Source organism: Stegostoma tigrinum, chromosome 28 (assembly GCF_030684315.1).
Source record: "Stegostoma tigrinum isolate sSteTig4 chromosome 28, sSteTig4.hap1, whole genome shotgun sequence".
NCBI lineage: Eukaryota > Metazoa > Chordata > Chondrichthyes > Orectolobiformes > Stegostomatidae > Stegostoma > Stegostoma tigrinum.
Genome location: NC_081381.1, coordinates 18,745,218 through 18,770,855, shown reverse-complemented (window position 1 = coordinate 18,770,855; position 25,638 = coordinate 18,745,218). Strand labels below are relative to the sequence as shown.

The 25,638-nt window shown below is 42.4% G+C and overlaps 1 protein-coding gene across 3 annotated transcripts in view; it reads right to left on the bottom strand.

Annotated features, from left to right (window-relative positions):
- Positions 1 to 18,220, bottom strand: part of ptpn11b (protein tyrosine phosphatase non-receptor type 11b) — a 135,485-nt gene extending 117,265 nt beyond the window's left edge. The window contains exon 1 of one of the 3 annotated variants that reach the window (XM_048561859.2): positions 18,129 to 18,220. Coding sequence is in view for 1 of the 3 variants with exons in the window: in XM_048561860.2 (XP_048417817.1) it covers positions 17,568 to 17,581 (14 nt within the window). In the remaining 2 variants the exon portion in view is untranslated. Of the gene's footprint in view, positions 1 to 17,567; positions 17,675 to 18,128 lie in introns of those variants that run through there. The other 2 variants (XM_048561858.2, XM_048561860.2) reach the window with 2 other exon arrangements.
- Between the last annotated feature and the right edge of the window lie 7,418 nt (positions 18,221 to 25,638).

Here is a 25,638-nt window from a genome sequence, read left to right as displayed (position 1 = left end):
CACATACAGACCAAATACTGAACTAAAGAAGCAACCATCCTAGCACCCACAAACGAAGCTGCTTTAGAACATTATTCCAACGAGCCACCACACACTGCAGCACAGAGGAACTACGCAGAGCAGAAGAAAATCACCTATACAGCGTATTCAAAAAGAATGGGTACCCTATGAACACAGTCTGCCGATTCCTCAGCAATAAACCCAAACAAACAGACAAATACAGGCTCAGAAACCATAACCACTCTCCCCTACATCAAAGACATTTCCAAAGTGACTGCCAGACGACTCGGACCTCTTGGCATCAGGGTAGCCCACAAACCCACCAACACACTAAAACAGCAGCTAATGAACTTAAAAGACCCTATACAGACCACAAACAAAACAAACATCATCTACAAAATACCTTGCAAGAACTGTGACAAACACTACATTGGTCAAACTGGCAGAAAGCTATCCACCAGGATACATGAACATCAACTAGCCACAAAACGACATGACCCACTATCACTCGTATCCTTACACACAGATGAGGAAGGACACCACTTTGATTGGGACAACACATCCATCCTAGGACAGGCCAAACAGACACTCAGGAGAATTCCTAGAAGCATGGCATTCCAACCGGAACTCCATCAACAATCACATTGATTGGAGCCTATACACCATCCCCTGAGAAAAAGAACAGGAAATGACATCACCAACCCAAGGAAACCTAACCAGATAAATAGAAAGCAGGACATAACACCAGCGCTTCGTCGGAGGCTGACTGATGATGTTACCTAGAATGGTGACCAAACGTCTGAAAACTAACCTTCCAGCTCAGTGAGCAAACTCACATCCAGAATCTAATCTAAATCTAAAAAGGAAACTAAAATTTCTCAGGACCACCTAATTATCCTATTGTGCCACTACAAACTTTCATTTTTGATTGTATTCTATTCTCTGTTAAAACAATACAAATAACTTCCTCTGTACATGGAACTGAAACAGTGCAATGTATGAATATCAGAATCCAGTTTTGGTATGATGGGTTAGAGTAACTTGAAAATGTATCCTAATTTCAATTTCAGAAGGGTGATAATCTTTTGTGGCCTATTTCTCATGACAGCCTCTTTTGTACCTCTCAACACCATGAACATATAGGATCCCGAACTTTAGTGTGGACTAATCCTTTGAATCTGGAGTTTCCAGTCATTTGAAGTGGTTTTGTTATTCTAAGAAACACTGTAGGGGAAAAAAAAATAAAATTACTGAAAATTACCACTTTTTATCTCAGGAGGCAAAAAAAGTGATGTCAGAGTCAAGGAAACCAGAGGGACACGGTATTGCAAAATTACAATGCTCAGGTAGCAGCATGACTGCACACTTTTACAACCACTGAGAAACATAACTGAAGGGCCAGGTTACATAAACCAAGATGATAAATTCAAAAATAAGTACAAAACTCAGTAGATCAACAAGTAAATGTTAGGAGACATTGGACTTCAGCTTTTAAAATCCAAGTAGAGAAAGGGAAGATGGGAAGTACCTTCAGCAGGTCTGAGGCTTTAAGAAAGTGAATTAGACACTCAAGTCCGGAACTGAACACGAGGAGAATGCAGAAAGGAAGAATATATACTCCCTAGTCAGTCTACATCCAGATTTATTTACTGAGGAGCAAATCTGGTACAGGTGAGGATGCACATGGTTCAAAATTGCTTTGAATGGAATAAGAATTCGCATTTAGAAGATCTAGATTATCATGCAAAGGCTAGCAAACTAATCAGTAGGATTGGAATTTAGTTTTGAAATTCTAAGCAGCTTTTTGACAAAAAAAGGAGGTTGATAGCATCCCAGCTTCATTTCAGCACAAAACAAATGTGAAAATATTAAATGCATCTGTCTAAATGTGATCTAAACTGTGGTCCTGGAAGTGGAATGTCTTACTTATCAATACTGAACAGCATTCCTCTGCCCTTTAAATAGCTCATTAGCGAGGGTGTTTTGCTGTGACTGTTAGATGTCGTGGTGGGCATGAGAATTGCTGGGCATACATAAATAAAAATATTTCCGTGTTGTAAAATGTCACCCAATTGTCTAGTAACTTTAGACAATTTAGATCTGTCAGACAAAACACTGATGTTTGGTTTCTTCATGTATCTTATTTGACAAACACTGGGCTTCTATATTAAATCCAGCCTACAGAAAACATGAAAAACAAGTCAATCTTCACTTTTGTATGAGATCTTTATTTGCACCTAAAATGGAGAATGTTTAAAATGTCCCATTTGACAGGTAGTACAAACAATTCTCAAATTTCAGATTGGCAGCAAAAGACACTGATGCAGATTTCACAAACAAAACAATTGTGAAATATTTATTACTGCATAGAAGTGTTAATTTAGATTTTCTGCTCAAATCCCAAGTTCTGTCATGTAATACTTTTCTGATGCAGAAGGGAGGAAAGCTACCATCTTAATTCAATATTCTGTTTGCAAACAAACCAGACTTCAAGATTTAAAACTTGTACTGTTATCACAGATACAAGCCAAAATTGAAGGAGACAATTTAAATGTTTTGTACTCATTGAATTTTTTGAAATATTATAAAGACGTAATCTACTGAATGCAGAATTAAAACTGACCAGGTAATATAGGATATATTTAGGAAAGTTCTCTAGGTGGCAGTAGCATTACAATGGCACATTTGGAGACCTGTTAGAATAAAAGGTTCTATTCAACAATATAGTTTCCACCTGAAATTTCATGTTGTTTGACATTACAAACTGCTCTAGCATGTAGTTAGCAATAAATGGTTTAAATAGGCTGGCTTTCTAAATATGTTCCTGCTGACTTCCCATGATAAAACTAGGAAACACTGCAAGGGATGATAACAGTAAGAAAACTGCAAGGAACTGGCAGTCAGCCATAACACAATTCAATATGAATTATAACCCATTTCCTTTCTTTTAAAGTATATTCCTTTCCAGCCATACTATCAAAACAAGATTGAAGGACAAACTTTCCTACGATATGCACCCCATGTATGCCTACTGACGAGACAAAAATCAAAAAAGGAAAGACGCATCAGAAAACAATGGGCATCTGTCCTAATTTTGTAGTTTAATTGCATTTGTGCTCTGCTGTTGCTTGATTTCTGTGCACCAAGACATTTCAGATTTAATTACAGCTAATGAAATTGGGTCATGAGACCAGTTCACCTTCATGTCTTCTAATCAAAAAGCTCCCTTTGAAACTCACCACGTTTGGTTCTACCAAATAATAGTCATACAATAGTCCAAGTACTAGCCAATGGTCATCTCTGATACAAGAGAATCTTCCCTGGACATTCAATGGTATCACTTTCAGTGAAGTTCCAACATCAACACTCCAAATGCTCAATCAGAATCTGAACTGCAGCTATGTAAATACAGTGACAAGATTCTGAGACTAGGAATTCTACAGTAAGTAATTCATCTTTTGAACACCTAAAGCCTCCAACCACAAGGCACAAAAGTCAGTAGTGTGGAATAATCTCCACTTGTATGCATCACTGCAGCTCAAATGTCATCCAGGATAAAGTAACCTGTCACCCAAAACAATCTTTCCCTCCACCACTGCACAATGGCAGCAGTATGCACCAAATAGTAGATGAACAGCAGCAACGACAAAATTTTATAGTATTAATGGAATTCCTTCAAAAGATATGCTTGATAAACTTCTAAGTGATCCACACCTTGGAGGATCTTCAATCCCATTTCACAACAAACATGGTCAACTCGGTCACATTTAATAAAGGCGACTACTTTGTCAGTCACTACTAAACATTGAGTACCTTATTCATAAGGCCAAATGTCTGTAGAAAGTTTCCCTTACAACAGAATGGTATCTGCACGAAACCTGCAGTGCTTTGGATTGGCAAAATTCGCTATATAAAAGAAAACCTGCATGGAACATAACCAGATCTGGCCCTCCTACCACAGATGCCTTTCATGAGTTGCAAGGGCTACCACTCCACTGATGTCCAATTTGAATGTGACTCTTGTCATTTCACCACGCAGGAGTGTGTTAATCCAACAAGGAAGTATAGCTGAGGAAATGGAGTGCCAATTCAGAGTTTCAGAGCAATTGTTCTCCACCCTACAGAAATTGGTTCTTGGTTCATTACAAAGAGCTGGTTGTTTGGTTAGTAGTTGCTAGGTGATTAGGGTCTCTTCCACACTTGAAAGTTATACAAGCATACCAATTGATGGTAATTAATTGCAACTCTTTAAAAGGACAGCAGTACTGGAAATATGTCAAGGCTGCTGCATGCGGGAGTGCCTGGAAACTACTGTGCTCTAACGTAATCAAGTCTGCAATAAGTGCTTGAAGTTTGAGAAGTGTGAAAAGAAGCAAATTAAGCAGAGCAAACAAAAACATTTTCCGGAAAAAGGAGGAATTTTGAGAGGGGGTAGTTGCGATGGGGAGGTAGAAGAAAGGGAATAAGAATTGTGAAATGCAATAGTGTGTACCATCCTCAGGTGGATACAAATCACACATGGAAAAAAACTCTTAAAAAGATACGTTGCAAAAGTTAGACAAACTTCAACAGTATTAGATCACTGCAACGTATGGTTTCAGGAACAGGAGGAAATCAGATAACTAATTTGGTTGCAAAAAAATTATTAAAACAATGTTTCTGTTAAATGTTAACAAACTGTATTGTGTAGTTAGAAAAATATTCTAGTGTCAAGAGGTTTATTGTGTGAAAAACATTATAAATATCCTTCTAACTGCATTGTGTGTGGAACAGTGACTAAACTTCAAAAAGAATTTCACTGGTTGTAGTAAAGTGTATTGGGACCTCCTAAGGTCATGAAAGACAATTGTATAAATATGATTTACTTTTTATTCATTGTCAATTTTCCAAAAAGAATCCCTTTTAAACTAATAACTAATTTGTTATTAAACCTTTCTGAATAGTGTATAAAAGGCCAGAATGTGGGTGCAGGCAAAAAGTAACTGACTGAATTCTCCAGCAGACACACATCTTCTGTTCATATTCCAATTTGCTTTTGTTTCCCCTTTCAAAGCTTCATTACAATTTTTTATTAGTAAGGACAGTGGTGTATCAGGCTTTGAAAAGTACAAACCAGCATATTTCATTCATCCTCAAAATTTCAATGAAACTAAAATCAATCTGCATGTTTTGTTGTATCTGTGCCCTATATTGAATAGGGAAGAGAGACATTTCTAATTCTGTGGAAAACGGAAAAGCTTTTGACTTGAAATAGCAGGTTAACCAGTTTATTTTTCCAGGTGATGGGAATATTAGACATTCCCATCAATTTCATTGCTGCTGAAAACAATCCTCAAACAGATTTCACTTTGGGCTGCGCCAGATTGCTTACTGAAAGTACATACTGCTTTTTGTTTGGAACTGTAAATTCCTGAGCATGACCTGGGAATAAACTTTTTTTTAAAAAAGTTATCAGGAGAAAATAGATAATACTTCTGTTGGACCACAGGTCCAGTTATCTTCAATAGTTATACCTCCAACAGTGCAATTTATATTCTTGAACTCCAGCAAAAGAATCTTGAAACCACTTAATGACATAGGCTGATGCATAAGTATTATTATATTGAAGTCAGTAAGCGAACAAAAATAATTGACACTTTAAAAACCATTAAACAGTCAAGTCTGGATAGCTTTGTTCTTAAAAGAAAATGCTCAAACGTGGCCAGTTTCAGTAAATATTTGATAATTTTATTCTATGTAACTGATTTTGTTGAACATTCAGTTTCCTTCCTCTATTTCCTCAAGCCTAAGCACTAGACCCTTTCAAGTCCACAAAAATCAGAGAAATAGATAAAAGGAAAAAGGTGGGTGACTTTCAATTTCAGCAAAACTAATTTACTTTTGTGCCAGCACATTTCCTTTTTATTTAGTCAAGAGTAAGAGTAGGAAAACTGGTAGTCATTTTATTTTATGAAATCTATGCTGCAATACTTAAACAGAAATCACAACACCAGATTACAGTCAGACAGGTTTATTTGAAATCATGAGCTTTCAGGGCATAGCCTCTTCATCAGGTGAAGTGAGAGAAGCACACAGAACACAATATTTATGGGCAGGGAGATCAAAAAGATCATATAAAATGGTGTGAGCAGAGTGTTGAATAATAAGTTGATGCAGGTGATTAGAAGTATCAAAGTGTCAACAGCTGATTAACAAGTGATGGGATGACCTATAATCCAATTGATTGATGCAGAGAGATAATTACAAAAAAAAAGGTGGTGTTAGAGACAGACCAAATGACCGGAACAACATTATAAGAGTCACATGCAGATAAAAGGAGGAGGCCACTGTTATACAGAATAGAACAGGCTACTGGAAAGAAGCATACCTACAGTTCAGTTGTCAGAACACGACAGACAACTACCTGCAGATCCGACCAAAAAACACACCAGGCAACTGAACAGACTGATCAAACCGTTGATCCAGGCCTTCAGAGTAACCTATGCACTCTCATCCCGCATACTTCTCACGTAGAAGACTTCTACTGCCTTCCGAAGATACAGAAAGCCAACACACCAGGATGTCCCATCGTATAAGGAATGGGACCTTGTGACAGAACCTCTCCAGTTACATCAAGGGTATCTTGAAACCCATTGTACAAGGAACCCTCAGCTTCTGTTGTGACACCACAGATTTCTTACAGAAACTCAGCACCCATGGACCAGTCAAACCAGGAGCATTCCTTGTCACAATGCATGTTTTGGCACTCTACACCAGCATCAGCAATCAATACCAACAACTGCCAAATTCCAGATGCCGTCCTACAGCTCATCTGCTTCATCCCTCGAACGGCTTCACCTTTGACAACCAGTTCTTTATTCAGACACAGGGATCAAATTTGTTTCTATCCTCATAAGCAGTCATGCTGTTTGCATGCCTAGCATTTTCTCCTGGCACGGAGTTTAATATCTGCCAGTCTTCACCCTCTCAGCCTGGTTATGAGATTATGTTATGCAATTACAGAAGGAAGGATGGAGTGCAATAGAGGTGGTGTTAGTAGTGACATAAGGGCAGGAAAGGTGGCGAGGTGTCTGCAGAAGTCAGATAGGGTTAGTATTCTGGGAGGATGATGTGGGTGAGACCCATTGATTAGACATGCTGCATACAACAGTGAGAAATGCACAAGTCTCAGTGTATAGTGGTAGGGTTAGAGGGAGCAATGGTGAGCCTGGGAATGTGACATGAAATAGCCACAAACGGTGGCACTTATCTTTGGGAGGGTAAAGGTCATTAACCTTCTTTTGGCATTGCTGTGTGTTTTTTAACCTGGGACACCATACTAGCCCAGGCAGCTGTTTTTGTCCATGATGGCTGTATCTGGTGGCATGGTTTCCTTTGGTAATTTGGAGGAAATTACACTGCTCTTCTTTCAATCAGCCTGTCCACCTGCACCTCCAAGTGCCTGTCTGGGAAACATTGTGCCAGTTTCCTTTTCTGGGCCAACTGCTCATTGTGGAGCAGCACAGTGTGAAATAGCAAGTAAGGAAGAGATCATTTTCTATCTGAAGTTGGGGGGGGGGGGGGGGGGGGGGGGGGGGGGGGAAGAAAGAAACACAGGGAGCTAATGATATAACAGATATACTATATTTCAATAAGTATTGCTGTTTGATTCCGAGATGAAGTTTCTTGTACCTAAAGTAGAAACTATATTTTTCAAAATTTTAGACTGCAAAGTAATAATTATAGCACAAGTAATATTAGATCAACTTTAGAATGAAGATTACTGTAACAGGACATTGGATTTATCTCAAAATGATTACAAATTATCAATAAATTTCCTTTCAATGATTTAAAGGAGACAATTGCCACTTTATTTAATTGTCTTTAAACAGATGCATCTTGGGTTGCTGTGTGCTGTTACAATTGTAATGATACAGCGGTTTTGATTTGCATGCGGTCAAGACAGCAGTGTATTTGCAAGGAATTTAACAAGTGCAGTCACCCCTGCTTTAATTTGAGGTAGCATAGTACACTGCTTTTGTCAGTAGTAAGATGGCAAAGAAACAAATCTGAAATGATCAAATTAATGCTTCAAAATGCATTATGTTGGAGACAATTAAATCATGGCCTAGATTATGAAATTTAGCACTTCATTGATGCTGATCTTGAAGAAAGTTAACCATCAAGATCTGCAGATTCCAAGGCACTGGCTCTCATTCGTTTTGGTAGATTTAGACAGGCTCAGATGTACAGCAGCAAGGTAAGCAGCCAGTCACATTGAAGTACTCACATCACAGCAAACCAGGAAGTTAAAAGCACTAAATTCTTTAACATTTCTGATAGCGAAGTTAATTAATTATCTTCATCTCAGGGGTGATCAATCTACTCACAGTCAGAAATCAGTTACCAAAAGCACTTAGGGGATGTGAAAATGGAGGAACGTACTTTTCTTCAAAAGCAATTTTGGATGAGTTTCTCAAGCCTCAGGAAACCTAGTAGAGAAAGAATGGATACATCGTGGATTTACTCCAAACCCCACAAACTTACCTGGTTCCCTATACACAAACATCGCACTTCCTGATCTTCCTCCCTAATCTCCTTCAACTTTCATTCTCCCAACACCACCAGCACACACACACACAAACCCCTCCACACCCCCAAACATATGAAGAAGACTATAAATATCCCTTTTGCCTCCTTAGCTACAGCCCTACTCAACAAACCCACATTGTCAATTACACTGATAGTCTGGCTAAGTCTGCAGTTAATTTGTGCAGGGTGTCCAGGAACCAAGATAACAAAGTGTGAAGCTGGATGATCACAGCAGACCAAGCAACATCTCAGGAGCACAAAAGCTGACGTTTTGGGCCTAGACTCATCAGCTCTCTGATGAAGGATCTAGGCCCGAAACGTCAGCTTTTGTGCTCCTAAGATGCTGCTTGGCCTGCTGTGTTCATCCAGCATCACACTTTGTTATCTTGGATTCTCCAGCATCTGCAGTTCCCATTACTTCTGTCCAGGAAACCAGTCATCTTACCTATCCAGAACTCCATTTCCCACATCAGTTTCCAAACCTCCCCAAATATACTGCAGTCACTATTTTAGCCTCAGCTTAAGGATTCTGTAACAGCAGGAATAAATACTGAAGCATATTATTAAACTGAGGAAATAACAACTAAAGGTATTAATACATTTGAGCAATTTTATTGAACTACATCAAAGTGAATTACAAAAGGAAACAAAGAAACAAATGTATTTTACTAAATGCATTAACATACTGTATGGTTAACATTATACCACAGGGTGAACTAATTTAGGTTTATGATCAGATTTTTTTTTTTTTAAAAACTTTGTTGCATTGATTGATTTTGACATTAATCCCACATTAAAGCTGCTTTCAGGAAGCTCTAGGGAGTCATTCCAAACAAGCATCAATGAAGCTCTTCCCTCAGCTATAGCTACACCAGAAAAATTGGAAAAGACACAGACATCATAAAGTAGGTTTAGAAAACTTTTTCTAACATACCAACAGGGTCAACCTTTGTACTTAAGTTGCAAGAATTTAGTTTGTTTTCATAGAATGTGATTATAAACTAAATTGGATACATCTATACAAAAATAGAGTCTGAAAACAGTTTGCCAACTCAGAATTAAAATTAGACCATAAGAAAACATTAACCACAAATTATAACAAAAAAAAAAGGGCCTCAGCAGACCTTGTAGTGTCTATGGTGACAGAAACTGAGTTAATGCGAAGTCCAATACAACAACTTCTCATGCCAGGAGATAATGGGAACTGCAGATGCTGGAGAATCCAAGATAACAAAGTGTGAAGCTGGATGAACGCAGCAGGCCAAGCAGCATCTCAAGAGCACAAAAGCTGACGTTTTGGGCTTAGACCCTTCATCAGAAAGAGGGGGAATGGGGAGAGGATTCTGAAATAAATAGGGAGAGAGGGGACCTCCCCATCCATACTCTCCTCTCCACCTATCTTCTCCTCTATCCATCTTCAGTCTGATTCCCCCTCTCTCCCTATACATGTATCTTAGCTCTTAGTATCTGATGCACAAAAACACTTTGTTGCCTAATTCTGAGGTACAGAGAAATCTAAGTGTGGAGCTGGGCAAACTCAGTAGGCCAAGCAGCATCTTAGGAGCACAAAAGTTGACGTTTCGAGCCTAGACTATTCATCAAAAAATATTTTTTCATCAGAAGATGAAAAAAAAATCTTTTTTCCGATGAAGGGTCTAGGCCCGAACGATCAGCTTTTGTGCTCCTAAGATGCTGCTTGGCCTGCTGTGTTCATCCAACTTCTCCTGCCACCCAAGATTACTGATACCTCAGAGACGTACAGCGTTCCTGGAACAGCTGTTACTGCTGCATCATGAGATACCTGCTCAGTGCTACGCCCTGCAACCGGCACACTCAACCCCTATCTCTCTCACTCCCTCCGAACCCTCTTCCCAACATCTCCCCTCTCCACCCCATCAGCACTACCTCACTCCTCTCAAACCTGATTCGGCCATTCGTTTTGTTCCATTCTACCTTTTATAGCAGTAGCCAGTTGCTCCATACAGTGTGTTATTTAAAGAAGCAGTCACTCCACTTTACAGTATGAAATAATTGACAGTTCTCTCCTTGTTGCCACTTGTTATAATAAAGCCAATGAATCACTGTTGTAAATTATAAAATTGAGATTTCTGTAATTTAAATTCCACAGAATATTAATGATTCCAATAACATGATACTTAGTATATGTTGTCTATACAGTCTGTGCTTTTACAGAAGAAGTTTCATCAAAATATTAAAATTTTAAAAATAATAATTGTAAAGCCTGTAGGATAATAGTTGGGTTGGCAGGGGGTGGAGGTGGGGAGATCAAATTATTCCCATTTCAAACACGGACATACTAAAAATCAACACCGTATACGCAAAACATAATGGCTAATCAATCTTTTGAGACTGTTTCAACATTCACTTAGATCATGGCTGATTTGTACAAAATCCATTTATATACTTTGGTTCCGTATCCCATTACATTCCTACTTAGCAAAACTAACATTAATTTCAGTTTTCAACTGATACAGCCTTAACAGCTTTTTGGATTACCCCTTAGGTAAAGACGTTCTTCTTGACAGTGCCCTTGAGGAAGCCTAATTTACCATCTTAGTCTGGATTATATCACTAGAGGAAATAGTTTTGTTGCATCTAACCCATCAATCCTTTAAATTATCTTAAAGCACATCAACTAGATCACCCTTTAAATCTTCTATAAATCAAAGGGGATTCCAGCCGAGTCTATTCAATTTATCCTTCTAACTTAACCCTTCAATATCACTGCTGAATCTATGATACACCATTACTAAGGCCTGTCTATTCTTCCCAATGCTGATGGCATAACTTCCATCACCTTGGAGGGAAAGAGTTTTTGTTTTGCAACTATTTATTAGTTGAAGCACACGGACTGTTAAAATTTCTCAGGTGCTCCATAATTCCTAGCTTTTTGACCATTAAGGTTTCTTTGGCCCACAGTACAAACCTCACTTGTCCATCTTGGACCACAGATTTGGCCACTCATTTTAAATCAACTAATGTTACTGTGTTATCTTGCAAAGTGTGGGGCTGGATGAACACAGCAGGCCAAGCAGCATCTCAAGAGCACAAAAGCTGACGTTTCGGGCCTAGACCCTTCAACAGAAAAAGGGGGATGGGGAGAGGGTTCTGAAATAAATAAATCTCCCTATTTATTTCAGAACCCTCTCCCCATCCCCCTTTTTCTGTTGAAGGGTCTAAGCCCGAAACGTCAGCTTTTGTGCTCCTGAGATGCTGCTTGGCCTGCTGTGTTCATCCAGCCCCACACTTTGTTATCTTGGATTCTCCAGCATCTGCAGTTCCCATTTTCTCTAATGTTACTTTGCAACATCCTTTTTCCAACTGTAGTATTGTGCCACCTGGGTATTCTCAGCAAACAGTGAACAATTAGCACTGTTGCCGCACAGCACCAGGAACCTAGGTTCAATTCCACCATCGGGTGACTGTCTATGTGCAGTCTGCACATTCTCCCCATGTCTGTGTGGGTTTTCTCCAGGTGCTCTGGTTTCCTTCCGTAGTCCAAAGATGTGAAAGCTAGGTGGATTGGCCATCACAAATTGCCTGTAGTGTTCAGGAATGTGTAACTTTGGGGGATGGGTTTGGGTGGATGTCCAAGGCTCAGAGTGGACTTGTTGGGCCGAAACGCCTGTTTCCACACTGTTGGGCTTCTATGGGCCTTTAAATTCTGTCAAGATCAAATGATCAAGTAGAAACAAAGACGTCCGTACCGGCCACCACTAGTCATGACTTGTCAAGTGTAATACACAGGTATCACTATTGTTCCGACTCCTTTTTCCTTAACCACATCCTCCAATTCCGCATATTTTCGTTTTTACAAATAATCTGTCATATAGACTTTACAACAAACACTTTCTGGCAAGTCAAAAAATTTTTCGTTTTAAAAAGAATGAGACTTGTTTCATGATCTACTTTATTCATTATTTCACCTGAAGAATTACTACAAGTCCTGAAAAAGTAAAAAGGAAAAATCATAATACCTTGTAAGGCAAACTGAAGTAGTGACAGAATTTTTTAGGTATGCAATTTCCCAAATGATTTAAGGAAGGAAGGAACTAGAAAACACCATTTCTAATTCCTGAACCCTACCAATGGTATTACAGTGTGCTGGAGACTGGCTTGGAATTAGTTTCATGCCTTTGATTTTCCCTCACTATTGAAAGTTAAATCTTTACATTTGTTCATGTACTATCTCAAGCAAACACAAACCAATACAGCATTCAGTAACATTTCTGATACAGTATCATTTAGTATCCTTTCAATAGTTAAAGTTAGTCTTTTAGGACTACCTGGTTCCTCCGTGCACAAAATTATTCTAGTCCCCCTCTGAACACATTAAAAAGGAAGAAGTGAATAACATCCCAAAATTACCAAAAGCCATTATCCTTAAAGTTCTGCAGAATTCAGTTATTACAATTGATTTTGGGTCCTGCACAAAGTTTAATTCTGCCCTGAAAAACAATTTCAGTCTTGGGATATGTAAACATCTGTTCCTGGCTATTTCAGCCAGCAAATTTACTGGAACAAGAAGGATTAGAAGACTGATAAAAAAGGTTGTTCCAAATGTTGAGGGATTTTGACAAGGTAAATAGGGAAGTATTAATTCCACTAATGGACTAGATTTTTGGCTATGCCTTTTGCTATTTGCTGAATTGCAGAAATTCTAATATGGAAATAGACCAACAGTCCATGCTGATGCTTTCTCTCTGCATGAGTAGTATACTTAATTTTGTGTGTCATGTGTCTCATTTTAGATCCAATCACTGGTAAAAAAAAGTATAAAGGAATAACTTAAGTACTTCTATGATGTGCTATAATCTTTCAACTAAAATAGCCCAATTTTATTTTCAAAAAAATCTTTGTATTTGCATTTCCTTACGCAAATGCACAATCCAAAATGGATGTGTGCTGTATCTTGCTATCACCTCAATCTTTGTTACTAGATTGTAGTTCCCTCAATTACACAATCAGACTCAGTCAATACTATTTTTAAACTTAGTCTGTGTGTGTCAGGTTCCTAGAGCCCATTCTACCTTCGCACAAACGTCTACTATTTAGCTATCAGGTTTTTGATTGACCTGGTGTGCTACTGTTTTCAATAGGATGGCAACAGCCACTTGGCTGCCATCCACAATATTTAAGAAGGAAGTCAGAACATCTACACCAACATCATGCAATTCTTTCTGACCTTGCGACCACTGCATAAAATATTAATATCCTGGACACAGGGTCAATTCCACGCGTACACTGACAAAATCAAGACACTTCTCACTAGTACCTCTCTTGACCCATCCTCCACCTCAGTGGTATCAGACTACCTGACTGACATCCAATCCTGACAGTCAACTTTTTTTTCCCTTTAGTGAAACACTGGGAAGCCCAAAGCCATCATAAATGCCATAGCTTTCCACCTATTTAACTGGTCACTTTCCTTGCACTCCAATTTTCTCATGGTCAAGTAAGTGTTTTGTAAATTTAGTCTTGAACAACCTGGCGAGGAGATTCCAAATTGTTCACCCCAAAGACTACTTACCTCCACCACTTATCGCCCAATAGCATACTTGCATTGGGACAACTGGTACTGAAAGTGTCTTCCATGCCATGTTTTCCACATCCAGACTCAATTACAGTACACACCCCAACTCCATTCAAACTCAAGGGGAGCCGTGTATAATCTGATAGCATGTAGCAAGTGCCCAGGAGTTATTTATAAAGTTTTACTGTGGAGCTATGTGAGTAATGCAATAGATTCTTCAATGAATTTGAACCTTGTTAGTGCCTTGTATTTAGTCATTTGAGTGTGCAAGGATTTAATAGGATACATACCCTTCAATTAATTTATGAAAACAGCCTTTTGTTTTAGTAATTGGATTCCAGTTAAGAACAAAACAAGTTCCAATATGGGTTTCCTTCATGAAAGCTATCAAACTAGAGATGCACGGGGACAGAGAGAAATGTACCACCTAAACATGGGGTAGGTTGCCTGGCTAGAGAGTCACAAGCAATTACACATACATCTCTAGCTAAAACAACAGTCAAGTCTCAATGATGTCAACACCTGATTTGCATACTTAATTCAAAAAACACACACTTGTAAATTTCTGGTATATGTCCTTCACTCCTGCACAGGCTAAAGGCAATAGGCCGCAGAAAATATTCAGGAATGAAAATAGATGTAATTTTAACTCCATCTACCCAGATTCTGCTACAGGACCATGACCTAAACGTCAACACTAGAGCACTTATGGTGCAGTGGTAGCATCCCGATCTCTACCAGAGGACCCAGGTTCAAGTCCCTTCTGCTCCAGAGATTTGTCATAACATGCTTGGTCAGGTTCATTAAAAATAAAAATAAAAATTCAACTCTGATATTTACTTGAATGGTCTTCAAAAAAGAAGTTAAAACTTGCATTTATATAGCAAGGTTCAGGCAAACAGTCAATAGTAATGAGGAAAAGCTTACAAAATAACTGTTAGAGTAGCTGATGAAACTTGTTTGTTTGCTTGGAGGGATCTGAAGTCCACAAAGTCCACTGATTGTAAAAGTGGTACATACTGCTGCCATGTAGTGCTTTCAAATAAGGACACTATTCTGTCTACCAAGAGCCATTAGTTTATCACCCCCACCCCACTCAGGATTTTCAAGTAACGCAGAGATGTGGATTGCTGCACAATGAAACCATCATAGATGGTCCCTCAGTAATCATTAATCCCCGTAGTATTCTAGTTCTGTGGTCAAAAAACACAAATATGTTCCCTTTCCGTTTATAAATGCATTCTGGTCAGTGTGTGGCAGCTGGTAAACCTGTCAATAAAAAGTCTGAACCCTATGCAGTTGACTTTTTCATTGGAAAAGTACATCAAGGTATTTCCCCAACAAACATGCCAGTGACTTGCTTTATGCAGTTAACAACAGCAGATTCTTATCCAATAGATGTGCCTAGGGATGACCTTAAAATTAACACAGAAGCTTGATGTCACTGGGAACATCACAGTTGAGTGAAGAATTGTCCAAGTCCAAGTCAAACCACAGCAGACAGTGTAATTGCGTTACTGATTTCCACAGTGAGGTACAAGCAGTAAATCCTGGGCTCCTCCAAGATACCGAGGTAGGGGTTGCATGGTCTAGTAAGATAAGTGGAAATATTGTCCTATGATCAGACTGCTAACTTCACTACCTCACAAACAGTAGGAGCTGCTGTGGCTAGCACTACTGCCTCACAGCGCCACAGACCCAGGTTCGATTCCAGCCTCAGGTGACTGTGCAGAGTTTGCACATTCTTCCCATGTCTTTGTGGGTTTCCCCGGGTGCTCAGGATTTCTTTCCACAGTCCAAAGATGTGCAGGATAGGTGGACTGGCTACACTAAATTTCCCATTGTGCCCATGGATGTTTAGGTAGGTGGGTTAGACATGGGAAATCAGGGTAGGGTGCGAACTGGTTGGGCTGAATGGCCTGTTTCCACACTGTAGGGATTCTATAGCAGAAGAAGGTGGGATTCATTTAATCACCTTCATTTAAAATCTGACACAAAGAAATTTTCATCAAACATTGAAATTGTTTCCAAAGAGGACAAAATAAAAAAGGAGATATGGCTTAGCCTGGCATCAGGAACCAAAGTGCTCGAACATATTGTGGAGACATGTTTACTATCATTACAGTCACTTAGGAAAAAAGTCATGAACACCCAAGCCCTTGCAAGTAGGTCAGTTGTTTCTTGAATAAAGCAATTTAATCTGAAATACTTGCTAACATGACAACTTATATTAGTACATTTTACATTAAGTATTCACAATTATACATTTGCTGAAAACTCTTATTCAATGCATTGTGATTCAAATACTCACAATTTGACAAGGTCACAAATAACAACTGTAAAACCCAGATTTAAAAAATTACATCTTCATGTATATTTCTATTTCCACACAAAGTGATTTATAAAATCATTTATAAAAGGAATTGAAAAAAAAGTATTTAAAAAATGAGGTACAATATAATGAAACCAGGAATACAAGCATTAACTTGTTAAAATTTACAACATGCTACTACCATCTAGAGTATTTGTTGCTCCCAATGTATATGTTCTTTGTGCCAATGATTTGATTTCATCTAATGAGTCTTTTATTTCAACATGGTTATTTTGCATTATCTTTATGTTTACAATAAAAACAAAAAATAATGATGATTTTATAAAGTACTGTAGGTGAATCATCAAGCCTGCTCAGTTCTCTGCATGACAAGATAAATTCAATGCAATCAAATAAAAAGTAAAGAATCCTTATCTATTACAATGGAGAAATCTAGCCAAAGAATGTTCCCAAAATGTTTATAAATACATAAATTTGATTAAATCCATAAGAGGAGAAACATTTAGTCATGCAAACTTTAAGAACAATAAAGTCCATTTTGAATTAGTACTTAACTTAGAAAACAACCAAACATTTAAATGCCTTTACAATTACTATTTTTCTGTAATTATCAATGGTGCTTCCTCAATTAAATATCCATACTTAATGCTTTCAATTGCAAAATGCATTTTTAACAATTATTCAAATACTTTGTCGTATGTCCCTAACAGAAAAGATAAGAAAATTTATTACCAAGTTGATGATTTTCAAACTTTTGTTGTATTAAAAAAAAATCTGTGAACAGTGAAGTTCTATTAACATCCTATATCAAAAACTTCAAGAGGTAAGCACAACTGGACTTAACAGGAATTCTGAAGCAAACAAAATACGCAGAAGACAGTTATATTTAAAACCTATGCACATCATGTTCATCAAGTCTTTTTTTTCCTCCATCTTCATTAATTCAAGGGCCTGCAAGATTGAACTGTACGAGAACTGCCACCTATTCCAGTGCCATGGATTTAGAGACGGCTACCAACAAGAACTTTACAGGGAAAAAAACTATCAGAGAAGCCTACGTGCGTTTAGCAGCGAGTAACAGACAGTTATTTAAGCAGTGGAGTGTCTTACCTCCGGGATGTCATGGCTGTGAAAAGAAGCTGGATGGATCCACCGCCTGACAAACCTCTGAGTGAGTGAACAAGTGACCGGGAAACGGCTGCTGCCGGTTTAAAGAGTGCACTCGCCTCTGGGACCTGTCCGATGATTGACAGCTACCTCCCCCAATCCGCAGCGAGCGCTCTGGCCGGACGGGCTACGCCCAGACACGCTGCGCCGAATCGGCACCTCGCAGGTACGATAATTGACAGCCATTCCGCCAACTGCGAGCCGACGCTTTTCCCGCCCTGGCAACGCCTGCGGCCAGCGATGCCCAATCGGCACTGCGATGTCACCTTGATTGACGGCCGTCCCACCAACTGTGGGTCGGCACATTCCCTTAGCCCAAACACCGTCCACCACTGTCCCACCCACCTGGTGCGGAGAAAGCCCAACCGACGCTGGGCAGACAGGATGATTGACAGCCATCGCAAAGCATACGCCGGCCGCGTGAGGAGCCGAACCGACAGTTTAACGGTCACCGCCCCCATTTTCCGCGCGTGCGCGCGCATTCGGCTGACGGCACCCACTTACCAAACCTACTCCTGTGTGCGCGCAATTAGCTGACAACCCCTACGTGCGAGCGCCTTGAACTGACGGTTCCCCAACCTTCGCGTGTGTGCGCAATGGGCTGACAGCTCTATTTCCTCCACCGTGTGCGCGCGTTGGGCTAATAGCGCTCATTCGCTCACGTGTGCGCGCATTGGGCTGACAGCTCTCCCTTTCCCCACCGTGTGCGCGCGTTGGGCTGACAGCTCTCCCTTTCCCCACCGTGTGCGCGCGTTGGGCTGACAGCTCTCCCTTTCCCCACTGTGTGCGCGCGTTGGGCTGACAGCTCTCCCTTTCCCCACCGTGTGCGCGCGTTGGGCTGACAGCTCTCCCTTTCCCCACCGTGTGCGCGCGTTGGGCTGACAGCTCTCCCTTTCCCCACTGTGTGCGCGCGTTGGGCTGACAGCTCTCCCTTTCCCCACTGTGTGCGCGCGTTGGGCTGACAGCTCTCCCTTTCCCCACTGTGCGCGCGCGTTGGGCTGACAGCTCTCCCTTTCCCCACTGTGTGCGCGCGTTGGGCTGACAGCTCTCCCTTTCCCCACTGTGTGCGCGCGTTGGGCTGACAGCTTTCCCTTTCCCCACCGTGTGCGCGCATTGGGCTGACAGCTCTCCCTTTCCCCACCGTGTGCGCGCGTTGGGCTGACAGCTCTCCCTTTCCCCACTGTGTGCGCGCTCAGTGGATCTGAAGCCTGATCACGGGGTCGCGCCCACCTTTAAGTTCAAACATCCCTCAAATCCACCCCCAGGGTCAGGGCCTGACTGAACAAGGAGGGGGAAGAATGAGGGATTGGGGGCGAGGGGAGAGGGTGGAGTGAAATTGGGAGGTAACTGGGAGTGGGAGTGGAGCAGGGTTAGGAGTAGAGTGAGGAACTTGAGGAGGAGGAGGTAGAGGGAAGGAGTTCGGGAAATAATGGAGGGGTTAGACTGGGGAGCTTGGGCACTAAGGGTGGGGGAGGAGTGAAGGAGTTGGGACGGAGGAAGGATGAGGCAGTGGTTGGGAGGGCGGGTGTAGAGTGAGATAGTTGGGGGATGGGATATTGGGTTGGGGGTAAAATGAGGGATTTGGAGAGGAGGGCTGAAGCTGGGGGAGGGAGATTAGATAGAATGAGGGAGTTGGGAGTATGGGGAGGTATAGTGATGAGGGAGGCAGTGGGGGTTGGGGTTAGGGGCAGTAGGGGGGATGAGCGGGAATGACTTCCAAAAAATGCTGGCAACACTTAGCAGGTTTGGCATCATTGTGGAGAGAGAAGCATTGTTTATGTTTCCAACTCTTCTTTGGAAGATGACAATTTGGAATTTGGTGCTTTTTAAAAAGGTACCTTTCATCAGTCTGGTCAGTCATATTATTACATGCCTCTGTAGTAGATGGGATTTGAACCTGGGCCTCCTGGCTCAGGGATAGGGTCACTAAGACTACACCATAAGTATCCATATGGTGTCTTTTTTTAGCCCTGTAGGCGGAGGGAAGGAGGAGTGAAGAGAACATAGAACATAGAAAACTACAGCACAGTACAGGCCCTTTGGCCCACGATGTTGTGCCATGGAATAATCCTAATCCAAAAATAAAATAACCTAACCTACATTCCCGTCAATTCACTGCTGTCCATGTGCATGTCCAGCAGTCGCTTAAATGTCACTAATGACTCTGCTTCCACGACTACCACTGGCAAACTATTCCATGCGCTCACAACTCTCTGGGTGAAGAACCTCCCTCTGACGTCTGCTCTATACCTCCCTCCTAGCACCTTAAAACTATGACCCCTCGTGGCAGTCAATCCTGCACTGGGGAAAAGCCTCTGCCTATCGACTTTATCCATGCCTCTCATTACCTTGTACACCTCGATCAGGTCACCTCTCTTCCTCCTTCTCTCCAGAGAGAAAAGTCCGAGCTCAGTCAACCTCTCCTCGTAAGACAAGCCCTCCAGTCCAGGCAGGATGCTGGTAAACCTCCTTTGCACCCTCTCCAAAGCCTCCACATCTTTCCTATAATACAGCGACCAGCACTGAGGTGGAAAGGGTGCCAAAAGGCAAAGGGAGTGTTTGTGATTGTTAAGGAATGATAGGGATGTTAAACAGGGGCAAATATTCAGAGAAAGTGGATCTGCTCTGCTGACAGCAAAGACAACTAAACATGCCTAAGATAACAAAGTGTGAAGCTGGATGAACACAGCAGGCCAAGCAGCATCTCAGGAGCACAAAAGCTGACGTTTCGGGCCTAGACCCTTCATCAGAGAGGGGGAGGCAGACGGAAGATGGATAGAGGAGAAGATAGGTGGAGAGGAGAGTATAGGTGGGGAGGTGGAGAGGGGATAGGTCAGTCCGGGGAGGACGGACAGTTCAAGGAGGCGGGATGAGGTTGGTAGGTGAGAATGGAGGTGCGGCTTGAGGTGGGAGGAGGGGATAGGTGAGAGGAAGAGCAGGTTAGGGAGGCGGGGATGAGCTGGGCTGGTTTTGTGATGCATTGGGGGGGAGGGAACGAGCTGGGCTGGTTTGGGATGCAGTGGGGGAGGGGGAGATTTTAAAACTTGTGAAGTCCACTTTGATACCATTGGGCTGCAGGGTTCCCAAGCGGAATATGAGTTGCTGTTCCTGCAACCTTTGGGTGGTATCATTGTGGCACTGCAAGAGGTCTATGATGGACATGTCGTGTAAGGAATGGGAGGAGGAGTTAAAATGGTTGGCAACTGGGAGGTGCAGTTGTTTATTGCGAACTGAGAGGAGGTGTTCTGCAAAGCGGTCCCCAAGCCTCCGCTTGGTTACCCCAATGTAGAGGAAGCCGCACCGGGTACAGTGGATACAGTATACTACATTGGCAGATGTGCAGGTGAACATCTGTTTAATATGGAAAGTCATCTTGGGGCCTCAGATGGGGGTGAGGGAGGAGGTGTGGGGGCAAGTGTAGCACTTCCTGCGGTTGCAGGAGAAGGTGCCGGGTGTGGTGGGGTTGGAGGGCAGTGTGGAGCGGACGAGGGAGTCACTGAGAGAATGGTCTCTCCGGAAGGCGGACAAGGGTGGGGATGGAAAAATGTCGTGGGTAGTGGCGTCGGATTGTAGATGGCGAAAGTGTCGGAGGATGATGCGTGGTATCTGGACATTGGTGGGGTGGTATGTGAGAACGAGGGGGATTCCCTTAGGGCGGTTATTGCGGGGGTGGGGTGTGAGGGATGTTGTGGGAAATGCGCGACTCACAGTCAAGAGCGTTCTCGACTACTGTGGGGGGGATGTTGCGGTCCTTGAAGAACGCGGACATCTGGGATGTGCGGGAGTGGAATGCGCCATCCTGGGAGCAGATGCGGTGGAGACAAAGGATTTGGGAATTTTTGCAGTGGGGTGGGTGGGAGGAGGTGTATTCTAGGTAGCTGTGGGAGTCGGTGGGCTTGAAGTGGACATCAGTTTCTAGCTGGTTGCCTGAGATGGAGACAGAGAGGTCCAGGAAGGTGAGGGATGTGTTGGAGATAGCCCAAGTGAACTTGAGGTTGGGGTGGAAGGTGTTGGTGAAGTGGATGAACTGTTTGAGCTCCTCAGGAGCAAGAGGCGGCACCGATACAGTCATCACTGTAACTGAGGAAGAGGTGGGGTTTGGGGCCAGTGTAGGTGCGGAAGAGGGACTGCTCCAAGTAACCTACAAAGAGGCAGGCATAGCTTGGGCCTGTGCGGGTACCCTTGGCAACCCCCTTTGTCTGTAGGAAGTGGGAGGAATCGAAAGAGAAGTTGTTGAGGGTGAGGACGAGTTCGGCGAGGCGGATGAGGGTGTCGGTGGTGGGGGACTGGTTGGGCCTGTGGGACAGGAAGAAGCAGAAGGCCTTGAGGCCGTCTGCATGAGGAATGCAGGTGTATTGGGACTGGACATCCATGGTGAAAATGAAGTGTTGGGGGCCAGGGAATTGGAAGTTCTGGAGGAGGTGGAGGGCATGGGTGGTGTCATGGACATAGGTGGGGAGTTCTTGGACCAAGGGGGAGAAAATGGAGTCCAGATAGGTGGAGATGAGTTCGGTGGGGCAGGAGCAGGCGGAGACAATAGGTCGGCCAGGGCAGGCGGGTTTGTAGATTTTGAGAAGGAGATAGAAACGGGCATTGCAGGGTTGGGGAACAATGACGTTGGAGGCTGTTGCTGGGAGGTCACCTGAGGTGATGAAGTCATGGATGGTATAGCCATGCCTAAGGGAGGGTACAGGATGTAAGAAAAATGGAGGATACAGAAGTTATACTCTGAAGTTACAGAACTCAATATTCAGTTCCGAGAGGCTGTAAGTGCCGAAGTGGACACATCCTCCAACACTTCCGCCATTTACAATCCGACCCCACCACCCAAGACATTTTTCCATCCCCACCCCTGTCTGCTTTCCGGAGAGACCACTCTCTCCGTGACTCCCTTGTTTGCTCCACACTGCCCTCCAACCCCACCACACCCGGCACCTTCCCCTGCAACCGCAGGAAATGCTACACTTGTCCCCACACCTCCTCCCTCACCCCTATCGCAGGCCCCAAGATGACATTCCACATTAAGCAGAGGTTCACCTGCACATCTGCCAATGTGGTATACTGCATCCACTGTACCCGGTGCGGCTTCCTCTACGTTGGGGAAACCAAGCGGAGGCTTGGGGACCGCTTTGCAGAACACCTCCGCTCAGTTCGCAACAAACAACTGCACCTCCCAGTCGCAAACCATTTCCACTCCCCCTCCCATTCTTTAGATGACATGTCCATCATGGGCCTCCTGCACTGCCACAATGATGCCACCCGAAGGTTGCAGGAACAGCAACTCATATTCCGCCTGGGAACCCTGCAGCCCAATGGTATCAATGTGGACTTCACCAGTTTCAAAATCTCCCCTTCCCCTACTGCATCCCTAAACCAGCCCAGTTCGTCCCTTCCCCCCACTGCACCACACAACCAGCCCAGCTCTTCCCCCCCACCCACTGCATCCCAAAACCAGTCCAACCTGTCTCTGCCTCCCTAACCGGTTCTTCCTCTCACCCATCCCTTCCTCCCACCCCAAGCCACACCCCCATCTACCTACTAACCTCATCCCACCTCCTTGACCTGTCCGTCTTCCCTGGACTGACCTATCCCCTCCCTACCTCCCCACCTATACTCTCTCCACCTATCTTCTTTACTCTCCATCTTCGGTCCGCCTCCCCCTCTCTCCCTATTTATTCCAGTTCCCTCTCCCCATCCCCCTCTCTGATGAAGGGTCTAGGCCCGAAACGTCAGCTTTTGTGCTCCTGAGATGCTGCTTGGCCTGCTGTGTTCATCCAGCCTCATATTTTATTATCTTAGAAAATTGGGTTAGTTCCTTTAGCTTGGATTTGAATTCATTAGCATACTGCTACAGGCCCAGGATGGAAATGTTAGCATGGAAGTTGGGTGGTTTATTGAAATGACAAGTGAGTGGAAGGTCAGCATCATTCCTATGGCAGAGTAGAGGTGCTTTCTCAAAGACTTGTTCATGTCTTGTTGGCTATGGTCTCAGGACAGCAAACCCATTTTCTCCTTTTTATACCTAACACCTTCTTTACAACAATTATCACTGCCTTTGTCTTTTTCTCTGGGCACTGTCTCAACCAGTTCCCCTCAGCTCTCTTCTGCTTTGTCTACAATGTATATATTAAAAAACATTCCAGGCCTTTCACTTCCAAAGAAGAGCATTAAATCTGTTTCTCCCTCCTCATATGTTGCCAGATCTGCTGAACGTCTCTAGCACTTTCTGTTTCTTTTTTCGGTTTCCAACATTGTGTATTTTGCTTTCAGTTAAGAATGGGAGTTTGGTTCTCACTGCAGCCATTCCCTTCTTTACCATAGCAACAGTCAAAACATAAATCTAAAGTGACCAGGATATGGAGTTCGAGGTGCTCCTTCTTGCTAGAATAAACAGTATCATATCAACATTTCCTTGTACTATCTGATATAGAAATGCAACCGAAGCTTGTGACCAAAAGCAGTTTCTCACTGCTTTCCTGTGAAAAAATGGAATTTATTTTGTGAGGTGACAAATCTAGAACCTTCTCTGAGGCAGCAACCCAATAACTGATAGTTTAATTTACTGTTTGCTGTGCCCCCTGACACAGCGAGCATTTCCAGAATTTTCTGAATCCTCTGAGCCATGAGCTTCTTTGCCATAAGTTTAGTCCTAGCCTAGGTCAGTTGGCTGGACTGGTTCGTAATGCAGGGTGACACGCATTACACGCAAGAGCAAGAGACATGTCAGCTGAAGTTACCATGAAGGAGTCTTCCCCTCAACTTCGCCTCTCACCTGATGCATATCTGACCCTGAGGTGAAACCACCACCAGTTATCTCTCTCCGATGAGAGATTAGCAGACCAATTATGTTTGTGCAAATATTATGTATGGCAGCATGGATACTGAAATGTGTACCAGCCAGGGAAATGTATAAGCACAACATAATTAAGTAAATCAAGTTAGACTGCCCACCAAAACTGTAACATAATAATCATCATATTCCTACACAGTACTTTCTGATAGCTAAATGTGAACTGATAATGCCAGCAGTATTCTGATGACTAAGTGCTTTAGTGTATTCTATGTGACATTAGATGCTGTTTCTCACCACACAATAAGAAAAATGCAGTGTACAAGATGTATTCATAAAATATATGCTGTGAGTGTTTTACTGAAGTCTATTTTATAAATGTACAACATATAGTTTAAAACATCTTGCATGTAACATTCTCATTTTAAAGGCTGACAAAGTGCAGAAGTTGTTTTTCTTTTAATTCAGACTAAAAATAGGCCGTCATGAAATCCAGATTTATCTGAAAAGTACAAAGTACCACTGGGTGCCAAGATGTGCCACCACACTTCTGGATGATTCACCATCGTCAGGAATGGTGGGTGAGACGTTCGGTGGGGGAAGCGGGGAGCGGTGGGGTGGGGGGGGGTGCTACAGGGACTAAGCTGAGGAGAAATATACTTTATATTTGTTTACTATGGAATTTCATTACAGTATAATTTATTGCATTCGGACAAGAATTTTCAAGGCAAAGTATTTGCATGTTGGAGGAATTTAGCTTGACTTCAGAGTGAATTAATAATGAAAAAAAGCCAGCTCGAAACCAAATAATGGAGGTTGTTATGCCTCACTGGGGTAGCTCACTGGAAACCAAGCCCCACTGTTGCCACAGGGTCACCAAATGTTAAAGATTTCATTAGAGTACTCAAAATTCCATAATTTACCTGTCAGATAAATTCAGGTTAATAGAAACACAGACCAGGCTTCTGGATTTAAGAGGAATTACCATTTATCACAAATAAATAGATTGCAACTACAGGTAAACAGCTATGAAATGTTGACATACAACTCTACTGATTAAAACTTTATACCCCGACTGAAACACCCCCCACACATACACAGACCGAAAAAAACATAGATGTTATGGATGGAGGTAAAAACTGGGAAAGCAGTTCAATTCAGTTTGGGAACCCTGCAGCCCAATGGTATCAATGTGGACTTCACAAGCTTCAAAATCTCCCCTCC